The sequence below is a fragment of the Aquarana catesbeiana genome, linkage group LG04, assembly GCF_042186555.1.
Source record: "Aquarana catesbeiana isolate 2022-GZ linkage group LG04, ASM4218655v1, whole genome shotgun sequence".
Lineage (NCBI taxonomy): Eukaryota > Metazoa > Chordata > Amphibia > Anura > Ranidae > Aquarana > Aquarana catesbeiana.
The window spans coordinates 674,637,445-674,659,989 of NC_133327.1; the positions used below are offsets into that span (position 1 = coordinate 674,637,445).

Here is a 22,545-nt window from a genome sequence, read left to right on the forward strand (position 1 = left end):
GGCCAAGGTGAATTCTGGGACAGATAACTTATGGTTCAGTCTGGGGTCTTTGGTTTTAAGGACCACCGATATGTACCCCCATGAGTAGGCCTTATTTTCTGCCAGATCGTGCACAGAAATAAGGAGAGAGGCCAGGTTGACATCCCTGCCGTCCAAAATGTCCTTCCTGATGCTAGTTGGAACCAGATGGGAGGGGTAGACAATGGAGCTCCAGCCTGTGGTACCTGTAGAAAGGGGTGTTGAGGTTTGGGTCGGGGATAGCCGCGGTCGGTCAAGCCTCCAGGAGTGCCACCCTGGTTTGTACGTCTGAGACCGAGGTAGACAGGGATGACACCATCGTGTGAAGTTGTGCGATGGCTGAAGATATTGACTGAAGGGATGCCTGTTGGGTACTGGGTCCTGCTGTTGGTGGGGGAAAAAGGAGCTTGAACAGCTTGCCTTTCCTCGCTGCAGCGGGGAAGGGCACACCTCTGCGTCTTAGCTCCGCCGTCAGTTTGGGGATAGCCCATCCCCTGAGGGACTGCACGCTGCCGCTCTCTGAGACCGGGGAAGGTGACAGAGGGGCCGTGAAGTCTTCACTGCCGGCCTGTGACATGGTTGATCTGATGAGACTATCCTGTCTTTGAGCTCGTATTTTTTGGTTGACTGTAACCTGGGGGGATATCGTCCAACCTGGTGCAGGGTGGACCTACTGACTTTGACTGACCTAGAGGAAAATGAAAGGTGATAACTCGTGAAGGGTTTGCTGACTTCCTTGAAGCAATGACTTGTATGGTGCTTGCAACCTTGTGACAATGAAATGATTTTGAAATGTTTGCCTTGATAATGAAATGAATGAACTCCATGACAGAGGTCCGGCTCGGTCGTGTCGTGATTGAGCCGACCGTGAACCGGGCTCTGGAGCATGTACTGAAATGAGGCAATAGAAAACATTGGTGCACACCGGGACGAATCGGTGCATGATTGATGCATCTGGATTCGAATCGGAGCGCAGTATGAACGAAATGAGAGAAATGTATTTACCTTGACCGAGGCTCGCATTGGTTGTGCCGCATTTTGCGACTGGCAACTAACCGAGCTCTGGTATAGGTATTGATACGGCCGAATCAACTGCGGCATTCCGTGACGAATCGGTGCATGTCGGATGCGACTGTTTCGAAACGGTGATGCGCTGTGGGAGTGAAATGGTAGCAATTCCCATGACAGAGATGCGGATCAGTCGCCCGATATCTGCGACTAGCTGTGATCCGGACTCTGGAGCGTGTTTCAGAAATGAGGCCGAGCCCTGGGGCACGCCGTAACGAATCGGTGCATGGAGGATGCGACTGGATTCGAAGCGGAGCGCGGTAAGTGCAGGTGTAACATATCGTTTGCCATGACGGAGGCGCGAATCGGTCGTGCTGTTGTAGCGACTGACTACGACTCGGACTCCGGAGCATGTACTGAAATGTGGCCAATCCTGGGGCACGCCGAGATGAATCGGTGCATTTCCATGTGACTGAATTCATGTCGGAACGTGATACGTGGTAATGAAATGATAACCATGACAGAGGTACGAATGACTGATAATAACATGACTCTGGAGCATGTACTGAAATGAGGCCGTGACTACTGGGGCACACCGGAGCGAATCGGTGCATCTTTTAGGTGCGACTGGATTCGAATCGGAGCGCAGTAGGTGACTGAAATGAGAAATTATTGAAATGATTTGAAATGTTAGAAATGAGTTTAGAAATGTTTCAGAAATGAGAAATGATTGGTATCGAACTGACGTGGTTCGAAAAGATTTATGCATTTACGAATCGCTATGGCTGTCTGCTGACACATGTTTAACAATTAAGACCTGTCTGAAATGAAGCGACGCTTGCGTCGCTATGGTTTCCTCAGATAACGCAAAATGGTAACATGACGACAGTGCGAGTAATACACATGCGGTTACGTTCGTGAAATTTGCGAGTGATTCGTAATTCTGATATCACGGTTTAGTGACATGACATAAAAGTACGTAAAAACAAAAATCCGAGGGGACCCTACCTGCGACAGCCCAGCCAGACGCGTGGTGCGAACGAATCGGTAAACGCGGACTTCAAAAACTCTCGGGCACGGAGATCACGAATGCGGGAACTCGTGAGCCAAGTATTTGCGAACGCTGAAATCGGAATAGTCGGCCTAGTGACGTATATCGCGCACAGGAAACCGACAAGCACCACAGGTGAGCGGGCTGCTTAAATACCCCCCGGGCTCCTCCCATAAATTCAGGCCACCATACTGGCCTTCCTACATATATATATATATATATATATATATATATATATATATATATATATATAATATTTTTCTTCTTTATACTTAAAGTATATGTGAACCCTCACCTAAGACAACCCATGCGGTTTAAAATAGAAATGAAAGGCAAAAAATGTGTGTATAGATATAAAAGAACATTGTAAATACCTTTTTTTTACCTTTTTTCCTCTTTTATATAAGTGATCACATTCCCTCTGTTCTCAGCTGTGCAAGACACTTAGACCCCTTTCACACCGAGGGCGTTTTGCAGGCGCTATAGCGTTAAAAATAGCGCCTGCAATCCGCCCTCAAACAGCTGCCCGAGGGATTTCACACCGGAGCGCTGCGCTGGCAGGACGTCAGGAAAAGTCCTGCCAGCAGCTTCTTTGGAGCGGTGAAGGAGCGGTGTGTTTACTACTCCTCCATTGAAATCAATGGGGCAGCGCTGGGATACCGCCTGCAAAACGCCGCTATTGCTATGCATTGCGGGCGGTTTTAACCCTTTCTCGGCCGCTAGCGGGGGGGGGGGGTAAATGCGCCCCGCTAGAGGTCGAAATGCGCCGCTAATCCGACAATAAAACGCCGCTAAAAATAGCGGCATTTTACCGCCGACGCTATGGGCGGCTCGGTGTGAAAGGGCTCTTAGAGAGCCGGAAGTGGATAAATATCAGAACACTGGTCTTCCCACGGAATGGCTGTGCAGTTAGTTTTTAATAGGAAAGCAGAGGGACTGCAAGAAAACCAGGGATTTCACACAAAAGAAGCAATAAAAGAGAACTGGATACATTTTATACAAGTACATGGTAAAGCAGGCATATATCAGGAATATGAAATGTCAGGTTAACATATTCTTTCGACAAAACAAAAAAGAACAAATACATACCATTAGCATGTGTCCTTTGAGTAACAGACCAGCAGTTGAAGCCGTGACGTTCATTAAAATGTATGTTTATTTATTAGACTCCAATCTTTCCGATTTGGCTCTTTAGAGTAATTACCATATGGATCACTTCACAGAACATGCTTCATTTTACTTAGCAAGCAAGCTAACAGAACCCGACAGTGTATAGAGTAATCTGTTCTTCTTCTCGCTGACATTCTAAAATGCCGTTTGTGGCCTGTCTGGAGCGCAGAATGTTGGGCAGGGCGCTCCCAAGTTATTCATGAAACATGCTTTACATGCAGCCGGCAGATCAGAGACAGCTGGGATGTAATTGCATGAAATGAATAGGTGTGAAACATGCATTTTAATTTTGTCAGAAATATCTTTTATTTTTTTGTCCGTTCTTCCACAAATGCATGAGAATCATAGTCCTCTAAGATGAAATTATAGCTGGAAATGTGTGCACGGGTCACGGCAAACCTTTATTAAAAATGTGCACAGACCCATTCAGCATCTGTAATCCGTTCTGAAGAAGTAGAACAGAAGCTGTGTTGGTGAATTTATTTTGTGATGGACACAACTGAGTCCTAGATACAGTTTTTTTTTTTTTATTATTTTTCTTATATGTTTATATACAGCTTATATTTCCTCTATTGCATTAAAATAAAGTACACTTCATATAAAGATTACTAGAGATGAGCAGACTTAAAAAAAAAAAAAAAAAAAATTGCAATCTAATTTTATGTCCTACATCTTCTTAAAGGATCATCCCTGTTCACACTGATAATAGATTAGCAGGGATCTACATTTTTTGCAGACTTTCTATTATATTTTTTGTTTATATACCAGGGCCACCAGTTTCGTACATTTAATAGATAGAGAGAGGTAATACTTTAAAAACAAAAAAAACAAAAACAAAGAAAAAGCAACTTTCAAATGTATTTTGAAGGTTTTTGTTGTTGTTCAGTCGCTTAGTCGTGTCCGACTCTTCATGACCTTATGGACCATAGCGCGCCAGGCTGTCCTCAACTTCATGTTCATTGTTTCAATGATGCTAACTATCCATCTTGGGTCATCCTCTTCTCCTTTTTCCTTCCATGTTTCCCAGCATCAGGGTCTTTTCCAATGAGTCCTCTCTTCGCATTAAAGTTTCAGCTTCAGGAGCTGTCCTTCCAGTGAATACTCAGGGTTGACCTCCTTCAGGATTGACTGGTTTGATCTTCTTGCCGTCCAAGGGACTTTCAAGAGTCTTCTCCAACACCATAGTTCAAAAGCATCAATTCTTTGGTGTTCAGCCTTCCCAACTTTCACAGCCATAGGTTACTACTGGGAATAGCTTTGATTATACGGCACTTTGTCGGTAGGGTGATATCTCTGCTTTTTATAATGTTGTCTAGGTTTGCCATCGCTTTCCTCCCAAGAAGCAAGCCTCTCTTAATTTCATGGCTACAGTCACCGTCTGCCGTGATCTTGGAGCCTAGAAAGATACAATCTGTCACTGTTTCCATTTCTTCTTCTTCTATTTGCCAAGGAGTGATGAGACCGGTTGCCATGATCTTAGTTTTCTTAATGTTCAATTTCAGGCCAGCTTTTGCGCTCTCCTCTTTCACGTTCATTAAGAGACCCTTTTGTTCTTCTTCACTTTCTGCCATTAGTGTGGTATCGTCTGCATATCTCAGGTTGTTGATATTTCTCCCTGCGATCTTAATTCCGACTTGTGATTCGTCGATCCTGGCGTTTCAGATGATGTACTCTGCATATAAGTTAAATAAGTAGTGTGAAGGTTGAAGGGATGACCTTTTGGGTTTGTACTGAACCCAAGGTCATCTCTAGTCCTAGTATAGTCAATGGTATCACAAGTCCCCCTGTCCCAATGTGTGCCTGCAGTTGCAGGACACAAATACGCTAGATTTACCTGACAATACATGAATGAAACATTGTATTTTATTAGTCCTGATGATAATTAATAAGGGAAATATTTACAAAACCACAATACATTTCCTATTATAGAAATCAGTGTACATCCGTCCACTCCTCCAAATCATTAGAAAATCGGACCTCTGATTCCACTCATATGCTGATGACACCCAACTCTACTTTCACATCACCGATCAAAAAGACCACTACCAGCGACTAGAAAAATGCCTCACATTGATAGACGACTGGATGACCACGAGTTCCATCAAACTCAATGGATCCAAGACAGAGCTTCTTCTCCTCCATGCAAATCGTAATACAAAAACTAAGAACCCTTTGACATCACCCACCATCCTTGGACAGAGCATCTCCCCAAGCACCAAAGCCAAAAGTCTCGGAGTCATATTTGACTCAGAAATGACGATGGATGCATAAATAGAATGAGTAGTCAGTGGATCTCACCATTTCCTTCGCCTACTACGTAGACTCATCCCCTTCATTCCAGAAGAAGACAAAGCAGCAGTAGCTGAAACAATCATCAATTCCCGGCTCAACTACGCAAACTCCCTCTACATAGGACTACCTAAATTCCAGATTGCACGCCTACAAGTCATCCAAAACACTACAGCAAGACTGGTAACAGGAAAAAAATCCATCTCCCCATCCCTGAGGAGCCTACATTGGCTAACCTTAAAAGACCGGATCACGTTCAAGACCCTCTGCCTTATCCATAAATGCACTCAAGGAAACGCTCCACAATACCTATGCGAGAAAATAAAACACTACACACCTAAGCGCAGTCTTCAATCACCTAACCAAAACCTCCTAATCATTCCCAAGTCCCGCTACTAATCAAAAAGGAGAACAAAGATTTGCAGTCCAAAGACCACGGTTATGGAACGCTCTACCCGCCAACATCCGCATGGAAGAAAATCATCAGGCCTTCAGAAAAAAACTCAAGACCCATCTCTTCTAAGAAACAGGACTATCAGCACGGATCAAGCGCCATGAGGTGATTCAGTTCGCATTTGCAGCGCTATACAAATCCTTCATTCATTCATTCATTCATATCAGTGATGGCGAACCCTGGCACCCCAGATGTTTTGGAACTACATTTCCCATAATGCTTAACTACACTGCAGAGTGCATAAGCATCATGGGAAATGTAGTTCCAAAACATCTGGGATGCCAAGGTTCGCCATGACTGGTATAAATCATCTGATCCGATATAATGGGGGGTCTGAGTATCTGCATATTGGCCTTATCTGATCAGAGCTTGGTTTGTCTGATCCTGCCTGGATAGATCCCATACACAAGGGTTTTTCCCTGATTTCATTTAGGAATGTTCTTCTGATCCTTCTCAGCAATGTCTCCATAAGAAGTTTACCCATGGTGCCTCCCTACTATGATCAAATAATCATGACCCTTATCCTACAGCCTGTCTGGAGAAATCCTTGGCATTTGTTTTTCCCTATATTAGTTTAAATAGTTGCCCATTTATCATGGATTCATTCACTTATTTAGGACCTTTGGACTGGACTTATATTTGGACAATTCAATTGAAAGGTATGTATTCACCAAGACCTAATAACTGTTTTGGACACCAAAGGGTTTGATTATTGCCCCATCGTTGGTGTCAGTGGGATGAATAGTGCCCCGTTATTGGTGTTAGTGGAAGGAATAGTGCCCCATTGTTGGTGTCAGTGGGAGAAATAGGGCCCCATCATTGGTGTCAGTCGGGGGAATAGTGCCCCATGTGTTGGTGTCACTGGAAGGAATAGTGCCCCAAGGGCCGGATAAAGGCAACAAAGCAAAGGGCTTAATTGAGCTCCTGGGCCACAGTTTGGAGACCAGTGTAGTAGCCCATAAAACAAGGTTGTTTGTGAACTTCACGCCAAAGGGTTTATTCACCAGTTCTATTCTTTTATTATTTGAAGGATCCAGTGGGACAAACCATTATTCACCTTTCCAAGTAGAGGCTTTTAGGATGCAGGACATTATGAGGTCCAAACAGGGACCATATAATTTAATATCCTGATCTTATAAGATGAAGAATGCCAAGAGCATCTACCCAGATTGGTTGGACTTTCACTTTCATTGATAGGATAGGTGGTTCTTAGGTAAGGCCAAGATTATGTTTGAGTATCTTTCTGACCATGTTTCATGTTGCCCCCATACTTAAAAATATAATATACAATCCTGTTGCAGGTAAACAGCTCCCGTGCATGTCTTATATCTGCATATTTTGCTTTTTTCCTGGAGTTCAGTTTCAACAGGTAACTTCACTTTTGTGGGAGAAAAAAGTAGCAAATAAAAATAATAATAATATAGTGTATACAATTGTGATTGAATGTTATTAAAAATTACTTTTCCTTTCCATTCTTTCAAATCTGCAGCGTTGTAATTTTCTGCAAAATGCAATGCAATATGGCAACCTGGATGCATTCTGTACACAGATGGGGTATAGAATCCCCCCCAGAAATGTAATTTCCTGCTTGTGTGGTTCACTGTTTTTCCCAGAAGTCTGCACCAAGATACAGATTTTGGGCATCCCCTGCAAACGAAAATGCCATTTTTGGTGAGATATAGACATGCGCAATTCGTTTCGTTCTGAATTTTCGACAAAACCTGTTTAACGAATATTCGTAAATTTGAATATACGAAAATTTGTAAATTCTAAAAAATGTGTGAATTCGTAAATTTGAAAAAAAAAAATCATAAATTTGAAAAAATTTGTAAATTCGAAAAAAAATCATAAATTTGAAAATTTGGACATTGGAAAAGTTATTATTAGTTATTATTTCAGATTTTCACATTTTCAGGTTTTTGCATTTTAGAATTTAGGAACTTATGAATTTTTTTGAATTTACAAATTTTTTGAATTTACGAATTTATGAATTTACGAATTGCGATCATAACGAATGACCTGAAAAACAAAAAAAAATAAACAAAAAAAAAAACAGAATGAAACGAAAACTAACAAACTTTTCGGCAGTACACTTGTCTAGTGAGATACTCTCAAAGGGAAATCACGTCTAAAAGGACACAAGACCCTTCCACTTCCCCCATTAGAACCCTGCAAGTGCAGCAGCTGATGGATAATTATAAAATCACTCCCATACAGATTCACTGAGCACATGGACACAGACAAACTAACAGCTATCCCTTCAGAATAACAAAAGGTAGGAATCTGCAACAAAGTTTGATCAAAGCCCTGCAATGTACATAGATCACCTAGAGGGGAATGTTCTTTTTATCAACAAAAGTGGAGTTACTCTGTAAATTGTCTAGCCTGTGCTGGAAAATAGTGGTGTTTTCCACAGGGAAAAAGTATCATTGTACAGCCTTTAAGACAAACACGACGTTACAATAAGGAAATAATAATCTCCCTCTCTCGTGAAAAAAAAAAGTTTATCTCCCAATCAATATATGAACAGGTGTTTTCTACTTTATGAGTTATTGCGAATCCGTGTTCTGCCTTTTTTTTTTTTGTTTGCACATCCAATAAAAAAATTAAAGTGGAACAGATAATATTTCTAATCTAGAGTTCTATGTGATGCACAATAAAATAAACAAAGTTCATAACAGGATGCTTGGTCTACTTTAGAGAGGCCAACCAACTAACTAGATCAGGGGATGCTCAACCTTTTGAAGAGTGAGGACCACGTAAAGCGGAGTTCCGCCGTCCACCCCATGAAATAATTAAAAATCAGCAGCTACAAATACTGTAGCTGCTGACTTTTAACATTAGGACACTTACCTGTAAAGGGATCCCACGATGTCGGCACCCCAGCCGATTTTTGGATCGGCTCTCAGGGAGCTGCCGCCGCCATTTGTGCTAAGGGAAACTGGCAGTGAAGCCTTTTGGCTTTACAGCTATTTCCCTACTGTGTATGCACGAAGCGGTGGTTGAAGAAGGTGGAGGGGGGCCGAACTTCCAAGGGACATTGCTGCATCACTGGCTCCCGGAAGTGGTAAGCGGTACCTGTCAAAAACAGGTACCCGTTACCCCCCCCTACCCCCCGAAAGGTGCCAAGTGTGGCACTAGAGGGAGGGAGGAAGCAGATAAGCGGAGCTTCCACTTTTGGGTGGATCTCCACTTTAAGTGATTTGTTGCGGGCCACAATGAAATGAAATGGTTCTGAGTTTAGAATTATTTAATTTTGAATAGCATAAGGAACATTTCCCCCCCTTGCAGCCACTGAATGGCGGCAGGAGGGAGAGGAGGATCCAGCTTTTAGCGGTTGCAGGAGGAAAATGGGAAGGATCGGTTTCTGTATATGCGCCCCCTACCGTCTCTCCTGTCCCATTGTAAAACAGAAAGTGACTGGGAGGCCGCACGGGTCCCCTGGAGCATTGGGTGGGGTCAGCATCGCGACCCCTGGCTCTACACCAGTGGTCGGGGGGTGTGGTAAAAATAGGTCTCAACTATGGAGGGTGATCACATGATCAGAAAACGACTCCTGGTCGATACTCTAAGACAGGCGTCTCAAACTGGCGGCCCTCAGTTACAACCATGACTCCCACAGGCAGAGATGGGACTTGTAGTTTTGCAACAGCTGGAGGGCTGCCAGTTTGAGACCCCTGAACTAAGACCAGGACCAACTTGGTCTCCACGCTGAGGGGTGCAATTAAGCACCTTCCAAGCACAAACACATATGCAGTGCTGTGAAAAAGTCTACTTCCATGATGCTGCATACATGTGTTAAATTGTCCTCAGAAGTGCCGTCAAACACCAGAGCTTACTGGTTGAGAAAATTATTATATAGACTTTAAACATAGATGAAAAATATTGTACAAACATAAACTGCTTCTATCGACCCATAACTCATGATAAATTAGCTGGACCAGCACTGGGATTTTTTTATGACATAAATCCATAGGGCTGATATTTTTGAATGTAATAGTTGGCACAACTAGCCTTTAAATATTGTAAGGCATCACTATTGTTTTATCTGTTGCCAGGCAGTTTTGTTTTATAGTGCTATTTTGTACTGCTAATGTTTCTCTATAATTTTGTTGGATAATTAATTCTGGTCCAGTTCAGGTCAGACAGGCACCAGAAATGGGCTTTGCACTATTAAAGGATATGTACATAAGGTTTAGAACTGCTGTGATTAAGGACATGTAGAAACGAAGAAAAACATATAATAACATAAGGAGAAATATAGGAAAATAACAAATCTGATTATTTTTGGAATGGTGATGGAGCCCATATAAAACTATTGTTGATTGTTTCCCCCTGCATTCTGGAGGCTTTCCAGAACATAGAGGGCTGGAAAGTCAAATAGGCAGCCTGAATATTTAGTGTGCTTCGGCCAATGCCTGGAGAGGTGTGCCCAGTAGTAGGGATGGGCATGTCACAAACCGCCTCATTTGTGACATGCCCACCAGGTGAAACTCAACGTTGGCAATGCTGCAGCAGCTGCACATGCAGCAGAGGGCCATCAGTGAGTACCTCTGCGAGTATGGCACCAGGACAGGGTCAAGGGAGCTTGGCTTCTTTTCGCCACGCCAGTGGCTACTGATCAAGGATGCACGCCTGTCCTGTCACCATTTGAGAAGGCCACAAGGATGGTGAGCAGCGACAATGCATGCATCAGTGACACTGTCCCTCTAGTCTTCCTGTTGGAGCACATGCTTCGTATAATAATGGACAGGGCACTTGAGGCAGAACAGCGGGAGGAAGAGGAGGACTTCCTTACCTCTCAAGGCCCCCTTTATCCAGATAGCATTCTTACAGGCCCGCCAAACAAACAGGAAGAAGAGGAGGAGGAGGAGGATTGTGTCAGCATGGATGTGGAGGATAACACTCAGCAGCAGTCTTCAAGGGATGGTTTTCAGTCCCCAGAAACCCAAGGATTTGTACATGGCTGGGAGGAGGTTGTTACGGATCATGTGATCCTTAGTGACCCAGAGGACTCAGAATCTAATGCCTCTGCAAACTTACGCTGCATGGCCTCCCTGATTCTGCAAAGCCTGTGAAAGGACCCTAGGATTTGTGGTATCAAGGAGAGGGATCATTACAGGCTGGCAACCCTTCTTGATCCATGTTACAAGGGTAAGGTTGCAGAACTCATCCTGCCTTCGTAGAGGGAGCAGTGGATGAAACATCTTCAGGAGGCCTTGAAGAAAGGTTTGTGCAATGCATTTCCAGACCCTGGGAGGTTACAATTTCCTGGTGCTGGACAATGTGTTGCTGAGGCTTCAATCAGTCAGAGGAAGAGCGGTGGAGAAGGTGGCCGGCTGACCGATGCCTTTAAACAATTTTCAGTCCTCAGTGCCAAGGTCTAGTCGGTTCAAGCAACCATCGCCAGCGTCTGCATTACATGTTGCAGGAATATCTAGGGGCAAGAGCAGACTTGGAGACCTTTCCAACAGACCATCCACTGGGTTACTGGGTCTTGAGGATGGACCACTAGCCAGAACTTGCTCAATATGCAGTTGAGCTACTGGCCTGTCCTGCATCCAGCGTTCTTTCTGAGCGCACATTCAGTGCTGCTGGAGGGTTTGTAACAGATCATAGAGTGCGCCTGTCCACAGACTCCATTGATAGGCTCACATTCATAAAAATGAATCAGTCTTGGATCAGCAGCTATCAAGCACCTGATACTAATGCAACTGATTTAATTTTCTATGAACGTGGGGTCCCTTGAAGACTGCCTATGCTGAATGACTATCCTATTCCTCCTCAATCTTGATGATGCTAGCTTCCAACAATATTTTTGGTTTAGGGCACCACCACCCAAGGCCCATTTTTTCTGCTGCTTTTTAACAGGGGCATGTAATTACAATTTCTGATCTAATATTTCACAGCAGGGCCCGTTCCTATGACCAATAAGAGTATCTGTGAGGGGTTACAGTGTTGTGGCACCACCACCACCAACCAAGGGCCATTTTTTCTGCCCCTGTTTAACAGGGGCATGTAATTAAAATTTTTGATATAGTATTTCATAGCAGGGCCTGCTCCTGCGCTCACCAAGAGTAACTGTGAGGGCTTACAGTGTTCTGGTACCACCACCATCACCACCAAAGTCCAAATTTTTCTTCCCCTGTTTAACAGGGGTATGTAATAAAAAATTATGATATAGTATTTCACAGCAGGGCCCGTTCCTGCGCTCACCAAGAGTAACTGAGAGGGCTTACAGTGTTCTGGTACCACCAACACCTAAGGCCCAATTTCCTGCAGAGTATGTAGGGCAGGCCGTATAGTATATATACTGCTGTTCAGAGTATATAGTGCCAGGACCCAAAAATACATTACAGCTGTGAGTAGTTTTAAATGACATTTTTTCCTTTAGAAATGTCATTTTGCTGTGGTATTGTTCTAAACACGGGAAAAAATGTGCTACTTTACAGGCATATTAAGGACACCCCCAGGATATTTAACCACTTCAATACCAGGCACTTAGACACCTTCCCGCCCAGCCCAATTTTCACCTTTCAGTGCTGTTGCAATTTGAATGACAATTGCGCGATCATGCTACACTGTACCCAAACAATTTTTTTATAATTTTGTTCCCACAAATAGAGCTTTCTTTTTGTGGTATTTGATCACCTCTGCGGTTTTTATTTTTTGCGCAACAAATAAAAAAAGACCGAAAATTTCGAAAAAAAACAAGTTTTTCTTTGTTTCTGTTAAATTTTTTTGTAAATAAGTACGCTTTCTCCTTCAATAATGGGCACTGATATAGCTGCACTGATGGGCACTGATACGGCGGCACTGATGGGCACCGATGAGGTGGCACCAATGAGGTGGCACTGATGAGGTGGCACTAACGGGCACTGATGATGGGCACTGATAGGTGGCACTGATGGGCACTGATAGGTGGCACTGATGGGCACTGATAGGTGGCACTGGTATGCGGCACTGATGGGCACTCATAGGTGGCACCGATGGGCACACATAGGCGGCACTGATGGGCACTCGTAGGTGGCATTGATTGGCATATATGGGTGGCACTGATGGGTACTTATGTGTGGCACTGATGTGTGGCACTGATAGGTGGGCACTGATGGGCACAGATGGGCACTGACAGGTGGCACAGATGGGCAATGACAGGTGGCACAGATGGGCAATGACAGGTGGCACTGATATAGCATCGCTGGGCAGATCTGGTCATTGCTGGGCAGATCTTTGGCATAATAGTGCCAATCAGTGCCCATTTGTGGACACTGATTGGCACAGATTGGGCACATGTGGATGGCCATGGGGTACATACCTGGCCATCCACGTTGCCCCTTCCCTGGTGGTCCTAGTGGCATCTCTGGTAGTCCAGTGGGGTGATCTGCGGGGGGGCTGCGCTGATAAACAATCAGCGCAGACCCCCCCTGCCAGTAGAGCCGCCGATCGGCTCTCCTCTACTTGCGTCTGTCAGACGCGAGTGAGGAAGAGCCGATCAACGGCTCTTCCTATTGACAGCGTGATCAGCCGTGATTGGACACGGCTGATCACGTGGTAAAGAGCCTCCGCCGGAGGCTTTTTACCAAGATCAGTGTAGCGGTGTGTCAGACTGACACACCGCTCCACCGATCGCCGCGATGCGCGCCCCCGGGGGCGCGCTGCGGCATGTTATCCTGCTGGACGTCATATGACGTCCAGTCAGGATAACACAACCACTTCCCGGACGTCAATCCGCTATAGGGCGGGCGGGAAGTGGTTAAAGGAATATTTCATTTTTATTCGTTCGCTTTAAGCATTATTAAAATCACTGCTCCCGAAAAAATGTCTGTTTTTAAAACTTTTTTTTTCATTGATATTTTTTTTGTATTGATATTGCATTGATCACCTGGGGGCAGGACCCGGGTCCCCAAACACATTTTATGGCAATAACTTGCATATAAGCCTTTAAAATTAGCACTTTTGATTTTTCACGTACATGTCCCATAGACTTTAACGGTGTTCGCGTGTTCGAACAAATTTTTTGCCTGTTTGCATGTTCGGCTGTGAACCGAACTGGGGGGTGTTCGGCTCATCCCTATCCAGTAGGTGACTGCAGGGGAACATAAATAATCTGGGGTCTGCAGTAGCCCGAGTCTAGTGATGCTGGAGAACTTTCAAGCCTCAGGGGCTGCTGCCCATTTTAAGCAGTCCTGTTGAATTTGGCAGATGTTCATTGAGGTCCCAGCTGTTACAGAGCTAAAGGCCTATTCCTAATTTCACCTGGAGCTAGGGATTTGGTCAGAAGAACTGACTGAGGAATGCCTGGTGGAAGCTGGGAGGTGTACAGCTGCCCTGGTATATCATGAGTACTGACCCAAGCTCAAGATTTAATGACTGTCTGCTGTCCTACTTCTGGGGTACCAGCTGTAGCTCATTCTGAGACTGCTCCTACTTGGTCTCAGCTCTGATATTCCCCTTTTACGTCTACCCCATCACAGGTGGTCAGACACTATAGCTGGCTACTGTGTTCTTCACCCTTAGCAGCCCCCTTTCCCATAAGACAAGCAGGCCTGCCGGTATTTGGTTGCCCCCAGGACTTAAACACAATGCTATAGTGCCTGGCCACCACACCAGGGCAGGTGTGAACTGAGCAAAGCAAACAGATACTTGCGGTTAGCAGACAGATAGTGTGGTCCTATGAGAGTCCAGGTAAAAGGCAGGCTGAGTTCAGGGAATGGTCCAAAATCCAGTCCAAAGTCATACACAGGGAAATCCAAACAAGCAGAGCAAGGCAGACAGACAGGGGGGCTTGATCAGGATTAACACACGTATCGCTCTCTATCACAAGCATCCAAGTGAGAGTTTAGCTGGTTTATTACAGGTTTGAGTTTCCACCCAGAGACTGACCACATCAATCAGCCTGCAGGTGGACAAAGACAGGGAGAATGCCACAGCCAAAACCCAGATGCTGGAATGAGGAGCAGGAGCACTAGACGCTCCTGTCATCCCCTTTGTTTCTGGCGTAAAGACTGTTCAAAGAAGTTTAGCCTAGTGAAGTGTGGCCTACAACGCCTCTGCAGCTACGAGTTCTATAAGCAATAAATAAAATAAAAAAATTATCCCCAACACTGTTTAAAGGAGCTAGAGTGAATGGACTGTAGCCTCTGGAAAGAACCAGTTAAAATCAACAGCCCCAATGGGGGTACCGCTACATTAACATTACCTGCAAATGAAGTTTGTATCTAGATGGAACCCATTATGCCCAATGTTATAAACTGCATGTTGTATGTAAAAAAATAAATACAATTTTAATAATAAAAAAAGGACATGTAATCTGAGATGTGTAAGTAGGTTTTTTTTATTGGTCATTTCACATTAGTCCCTGCCCCCAAGGAGCTTACAATCTAAGGTCCCTATCTCATATGCATATACTAAAGCCAATTTAGATATGCGCTAATTAACCTACCAGCATGTCTTTTGGACTACGTTTCTAAAAACAATGTAGTCATTATTGTCATTAATATTCTGTATTTTTCTTGATGTGTTACAGCGGGGCAGCTGGCTGGGAACTCCTCAGTAGAGATGTATCGTCAAGTGCTTCTGGCTGGTTGCCGCTGTGTTGAACTGGACTGCTGGAAGGGCAGAACCGCAGACGAGGAGCCAGTCATTACTCATGGCTTCACCATGACTACTGAAATATTATTTAAGGTACAACACATTGTCATTATTATACAGGATTTACATATCACCACCAGTTTGTGTAGCGCTTTATCAGTTCAGCAGTTATCTGGACAAGCTATGCTTTCCAGTATTATGTATAGAATCCATGACCTTTGAAGCATGATTGAGTTCATAAACAGTGACATTATCCTTATCACAATAACAGAACCGGGATTTGGATGATCATTATATATTATGAAAATCAAAGTTCACTGGATCATTAAACACAATCTTTTTTTTTTGTTTTGTTTTTTATTCAAAGATTTTAATCCAAGGGTTTTGTATATGTTCAGGTAAAGGTTTATCTGAAAGGGAGGGGTGACTTGTAACATGGTTGACCTAATATGGCCTATTAGGTCAATGACCTTCCTTTTTTTTTTTTTTTTTTTTATCTAAGGGTTTGGTAGGATTATCCCACTTGAATCTTTTCAGCACTGTAGCTGCTCCCAATCTAGGTGGTTGCTGCATCCATAATAGTTCCCTAAATAGTGTGTTGATGGCTCTAAATATCCTTAGTGCAAATAATAACTGATGAATTATGAAGAAAGTAAAGTAATTGGGGCATTAAAATTATTTTTGGCAAATTTGCCCTACCCATCTGAAAAAGAGGACGTTTTCGCCATACCTTTGTTTTGTCTTGAAACCTCACTAGAAGATAAGCCACAATCTAGGATAAGCAGCACCACCTTTGACTTGTTAAATAAGAGGCCCCAAGTGGCTGCCAGAAACCGTAAAGACTTACATCACTACCTGAAAAGAAGAGGTAGCGTCACCCAGCAGAACGGTGTCATTTCATAGGCAACCTTTATGCCGCGTCCACACGGGCGAAATGTCGGACAGAAAAAGTCAGACGGAGTCATTTCATCGGATAATCCGCTCGTGTGTAGGCCTCATCGGACCTCTTTTTCCGAAAATTCTGACTGACCTAAAACAACGCATGCTCTGAAGCAAGTAAAAGATGGAAGCTATTGGCTTTGGCTATTGAACATCCTTCTTCTAGTCCCGTCGTACGTGCTGTACGTCACCGCGTTCTGGACGGTTGGACTTTGGTCGGACTTTAGTTTGACCGTGTGTGGGCAAGACCGCTTGAATGGAATTCCGTCGGAGAAACCGGAGTTTAGTCCGACGGCAAAACCGGTCGTGTGTACACGGCATAAGGGTTGAGTGGACACTTGCCCTGCTGACGATGGAAGTGAACCACTGTTAGTATTGCACCAAACCCTAACCCTCTGTGCTAAATCTAAGCTTCGTCCTAAACCTAATCCCAGCTATACTGTAAATCAGTCAATAGCATTTTCTGCTGATAGCTCAGTGCTGAGCACAGAATTATAGACAAAAGCCTAAGGGTTGGGTGTGATGGCGCTCAGCAGGACAGGGTATACAGATGTGGGTAGTTGAGGGTATTCTATTTTAGAAGCTATTTCAGGGTTGATGTTTGGTTTGGTTCAGGGATTGGGTTGGATTCATTTCAGTTCTAGGGTTAGGTTTTAGGAGTTATGTTACCTACTTGGGTACCAGTTTAGAGGTTTGACTTAGGGTAGGCGTCAAGGGTTAGGTATTAGGGTTAGGGTAAGGGTTAAATGTTTAGCTAAAGGTTAAGCATTAAGGTAGAGACCAGGAGATAAGTGGTGGTTAAATAAGTGTTGTGAAGACACAGTTATAGGTGTTAAGTAAGGATGAGCTTGGGTTCGGTCCAAACCTTCTAGTTAGCTGTCATTGCTGGGCCAATGAGCTGAGATCCCCTGCCCCACAGCTACATGTATCTGAAGGGTAGAGGATGGCTTGTGACATGGTTGACCTAATAGGGCCATATTAGGTCAATGACGATGATCTAATAGAGTCATGTGACCACATTAAATCAATGATGTCACAAGCATCCTCTCCCCTTTGTGTTTCGTCAGCTCTAGGGTGGAGAATCTTGGCCCAGCAATGACTGCTAACTTCCAGGTTTAGACAAACACGAGTTCAAAGTGAGCCCAAGCCCATCACTAATGTTAAGGACTTAGTCTAGGGGAAAATTTTAGATTTTGTGGCAATTGGGAGAGCTTTTGATTTTCTTTTTCTTATACTCAATGTTGAGAGCACCACAACAAAATATGAGCTTTCTGACTCCTTAGTTATAGTGCAACCCTAACGCTCTACTCTACCATAACTATGTAACCCTCCCATTTGACATCATCCAAATCTGCGTAAAAACAATGCATTTACACCTGAGCAAAGCGATTTTCATTTTTTTTAGCATGTGTATACAAGCATTTTAGAAGGTTATTACAAGCACTTTACATGTGTATTCAAGCTTTGGGTGTTTCTTGTTAAAGTCCATGTAAAGCATTAGGGGGAAGAGACCAGTTCTTACAGGCTCACAATTGTCTGAAATACGCCTGGAAAAAACGCCCTAGATCACTTGATTTGAGCCTTTTCCGGTGTTCGAATAGGGCCAAAAAACAAAAAACATATGTGCCTCAAAAGTAGCACAGATAGCTTTTGAAACTTCAAGCTTTGAGCTACAGGTGTCTGAGTGAACAGTCACCATTGTAATATATGGCATTTTGGATATTGAGCATTTTGGACCTTCAAGGCCTAAGAGGTTTTAGAGAGTAAGTGAAAAACCTCAACAATCACAATCTTGCTGTTGACCAGGCATGCTTACCATTTGTTTTGTTAAACATTTTTCACACATGTACCAGTATTCTGAGCTACTTGGGTTTCTTCATGCATATCTTGCACTGGGATCCATTGGTTTTTGAAGACCAATCAGCACTCCCTATCACAGAGCAGGGTTTCTCACCAAGTGTTCCATGGAACTCTAGGGTTCCTCCAGAGGTTGCTAGGGGTTCCTTGAGAAGTGAGCAATTTCTGTTTCCAGATAAGTTCCCACTGACACCATTGATCTTTTTAGCAATCAGTAAGGGGGTAACTATTCCTAATGACCACAAGCGTAAGGAGCATTTTTCCCACTGACCATCACACTAAAGTATCATGTGTTGTAGCTATAGTAATTCTAGTAGGGGTTCCCTGGGACCAGAACGTTATTTCAAGGGTTCCTCTGTATTGAAAAGGTTGAGAGAGGCTGTGCTAGAGGCTTTGGCACTGCAGGGCTGGTAATGGGATCTGGCCATCGGAAGGTCCCAACAGGCAGCAGAGGAAATTGAGTTATTCAACATCCCTGAATCATCAGACGTCTTTAGAAATAAAATCAAGCTTTACAGATGCAATTCAAAAAGCTCTCAATCACAGTTTGTAGTGTCTTGTGTTCAAAAAATTGCACAACAATTAAATGTGTCTGTGATTCTGCGCAAAACCTCTCCACTAATAAAAAGTGAACAATAGGTGATATCAATATGTGAATCAATAAAAGATAATACTCTAAGTAAAATATAGCATACAAACATCTACAGTGACTTCAGTGGTGGTACATAAGGTGAAGTGACTGATGCATAAATATAAAGTGACTGAACAAAGTGCAAGTGCGTTGATAGAAGATCTGGTGACTTTCGTGGTGTTGGATCCCCACTCGGGGCTCCCAGAACTCTCACCTTGATGACACAATAAAAGTGCCTGTTAGAATCCGTCGGATGTTGTACTCTTTCCGCCCGGATCAATGCTGACACTTCGGTATGCCTATGGGTAGGCGATCGGCGGTGTTCCCTCCAATGAATGGGCTCCACATGGGGAATAATCAAAAAGGAGGGGACTCCAATGGTGTGATAACGTATAACCAAAGATTTTATTAAAAAATAATAACTGCTTACATTGAGAATGAAACAATGCGCTGGGCAGCAGTGGGAAACAGCGTGGTTACAATCCCCGCTATGTCACTTCCGGTCCGCGTGTGTTGTGTATCCGGTCACGTCCTACGCGTTACGTCATGTCACATGACTTCCTCAGGGCACCGGATTGGCTATTGCCATTGTGTATTTATATCATTCGGACAGGAAGTAAACAGATCGCCATTTTGTTGTGGACAGGATGTGTATCAGTACAGCGGCCATTTTGCGGAGGATGGTCGCGCTGGTAGTGTATTAATAAAGTTTCCTTGTATACAAACAAAAGAGTAAAAAAAGTAAAAAAAGGGGAAGCCAAGGTGTTTGAACTATAGGAAAATCTGCTTGATGTCTGCTGTAGTGTAGATGGATCCATGAACGCTCATCTTGCGATCATGTATACAAGTTCAAACAAGTAGAACAATAATGGCGATCCCCATTGTGTAAAAATAAATAAATAAAAGGTAGATACCTAAAGAAAAAATGTAATATATAAAACCCCGAGCTTTATTATATAGCCGCTAGTGATTCAACCATAAAAATAATTAAAAACACTGAATGATTAAACTAGGTAGGTAGCCAATACTATATATATAGGTCCATATGTGTGGGCATATATCTGTATGAGACTATATATGTGTTGATAAAAAATATATATTATAAGAAATATTAAAAAATATATTTTAAAAAATATTTTTCCAAAAAATTATGGTTAAAAAACCCCCTATACAAATGGATTGGACAAATGATAACAGCAACATATGGCACACCGGAAATGATATAGTGGGTTAACATGAATCAGTATAAAATGGTTAAAAATCACTTATAAAACAGTTTAAGTCAAATTCTATGTTTAACCCTTCGGGTGCCAATGTTCTAATTTTATGTATCCACTTCGACTCGTTCTGACTAAGTGCTCTAATTTTATGATCCCCTCTCCACGATCTGTTATATTTCTCTATGCCCCAAAACAACAGTCCCGTGGGGTCTTTATTATGCTTTAGTGCAAAGTGCTTAGATACATTATGTTTCGGACATCATTTTATAATGTTTTCAATGTGCTCTTTGATTCTGGTTTTTAGTGCTCTCTTGGTTCTCCCTACATACTGTAAATTACAGGCACATTGTAGAATATACACTACTCCTTCTGTATGACAATTGATAAAATCTTTTATAGGGTAGGTATTTCCTGTGCTATGGTTTCGATGGTTTCTCTGGTAGTATTCTTTGTAAATGCTTATCTTCCTTTAGGATACTACCAGAGAAACCATCGATTATTTACAAAAGAGCACCTACTCTGAGGGACATTATTGTTAAAAATGTGGTCGAACCTCCCCCCAAAAACAAATTTACATTTTTCAATGGCAAAGGGTTCTATCCCTGCAAGTACTGCTTTGCATGTACACATGCAAAAAAATTTCAGGGTAAAAGACACGAGTTTAAAGCAACTAGCACAGAAAATACCTACCCTATAAAAGATTTTATCAATTGTCATACAGAAGGAGTAGTGTATATTCTACAATGTGCCTGTAATTTACAGTATGTAGGGAGAACCAAGAGAGCACTAAAAACCAGAATCAAAGAGCACATTGAAAACATTATAAAAGGATGTCCGAAACATAATGTATCTAAGCACTTTGCGCTAAAGCATAATAAAGACCCCACGCAGGGGCGGACTGACAACTCATGGGGCCCCCGGGCAATAGGGGCTCATGGGGCCCCCTTAGTCCCCACCCACCCACACACAAGCCACACCCTCACAAAGCCCCACGTATATATTGCACTGCTACATTACATGCATTGGTCACAGAATTTCTCTACTTCATGTTCAAAATAAATGTTTAAAGATGAAAGAAAAATAAACTCACTTTAACCACATACATTTACTGCAGGGCTGCGTCTCCTGTGAGCAGAATCATGTACAGGTACTTGATTCTGCACTTGCGGGTCTGCATGCTGTTTGACCTGCTGCCGCTGTGATTGGACACACCGAGAGCTAACCAGCGGGTCCGGAGGACCCCATGTCCGCCAGGCCCCGACGATCGTTTCCAACAGAGGCAGAACTGTGGTCTGCCTATGTAAACAAGTCCCCAGAGAGCCTCCCCTTACATCAGGGTCCCCAGAGAGCCTCCCCTTACATCAGGGTCCCCAGAGAGCCTCCCCTTACATCAGGGTCCACAGAGAGCCTCCCCTTACATCAGGGTCCCCAGAGAACCTCCCCTTACATCAGGGTCCCCAGAGAGCCTCCTCCTTACATCAGGGTCTCCAGAGAGCCTCCCCTTACATCAGGGTCCCCAGAGAGCCTCCTCCTTACATCAGGGTCCCCAGAGAGCCTCCTCCTTACATCAGGGTCCCCAGAGAGCCCCCTCCTTACATCAGGGTCCCCAGAGAGCCCCCTCCTTACATCAAGGTCCCCAGAGAGCCCCCTCCTTACATCAGGGTCCCCAGAGAAACCCCCCATACATCAGGGTCCCCAGAGAGCCCCCCTTACATCAAGGTCTTCAGAGAGCCCCCCTTACATCAAGGTCTTCAGAGAGCCCCCCTTACATCAAGGTCCCCAGAGAGCCCCCCCATACATCAAGGTCTCCAGAGAGCCCCACATACATCAGGGTCCACTCCCCAGAGAGCCCCCCCATGCATCAGGGTCCCAGAGAGCCCCCCGTAGATCTGGGTCCCCAGAGAGCCCCCCATAGATCTGGGTCCCCAGAGAGCCCCCAATAGATCTGGGTCCCCAGAGAGCCCCCCCCATACATCAGGGTCTCCAGAGAGCCCCCCATACATCAGGGTCTCCAGAGAGCCCCCCCAAACATCAGGGTCCCCAGAGAGCCTCCTCCTTACATCAGGGTCCCCATAGAGCCTCCTCCTTACATCAGGGTTCCCAGAGAGTCCCCTCCTTACATCAGGGTCCCCAGAGAGCCCCCTCCTTACATCAGGGTCCCCAGAGAGCCCCCTCCTTACATCAGGGTCCCCAGAGAGCCCCCTCCTTACATCAAGGTCCCCAGAGAGCCCCCTCCTTACATCAAGGTCCCCAGAGAGCCCCCTCCTTACATCAGGGTCCCCAGAGAGCCCCCCCATACATCAAGGTCCCCAGAGAG

The 22,545-nt window shown here is 44.1% G+C and overlaps 1 protein-coding gene across 2 annotated transcripts in view; it reads left to right on the forward strand.

Moving 5' to 3' along the window:
* The window catches only part of PLCB1 (phospholipase C beta 1), an 887,199-nt gene that overhangs the window by 595,319 nt on the left and 269,335 nt on the right, over positions 1–22,545 (forward strand). For both annotated transcript variants that reach the window (XM_073628625.1, XM_073628626.1), the window contains exon 11: positions 15,517–15,674. In XM_073628625.1, the coding sequence (XP_073484726.1) occupies positions 15,517–15,674 (158 nt within the window). The remainder of the gene's footprint in view (positions 1–15,516; positions 15,675–22,545) is intronic.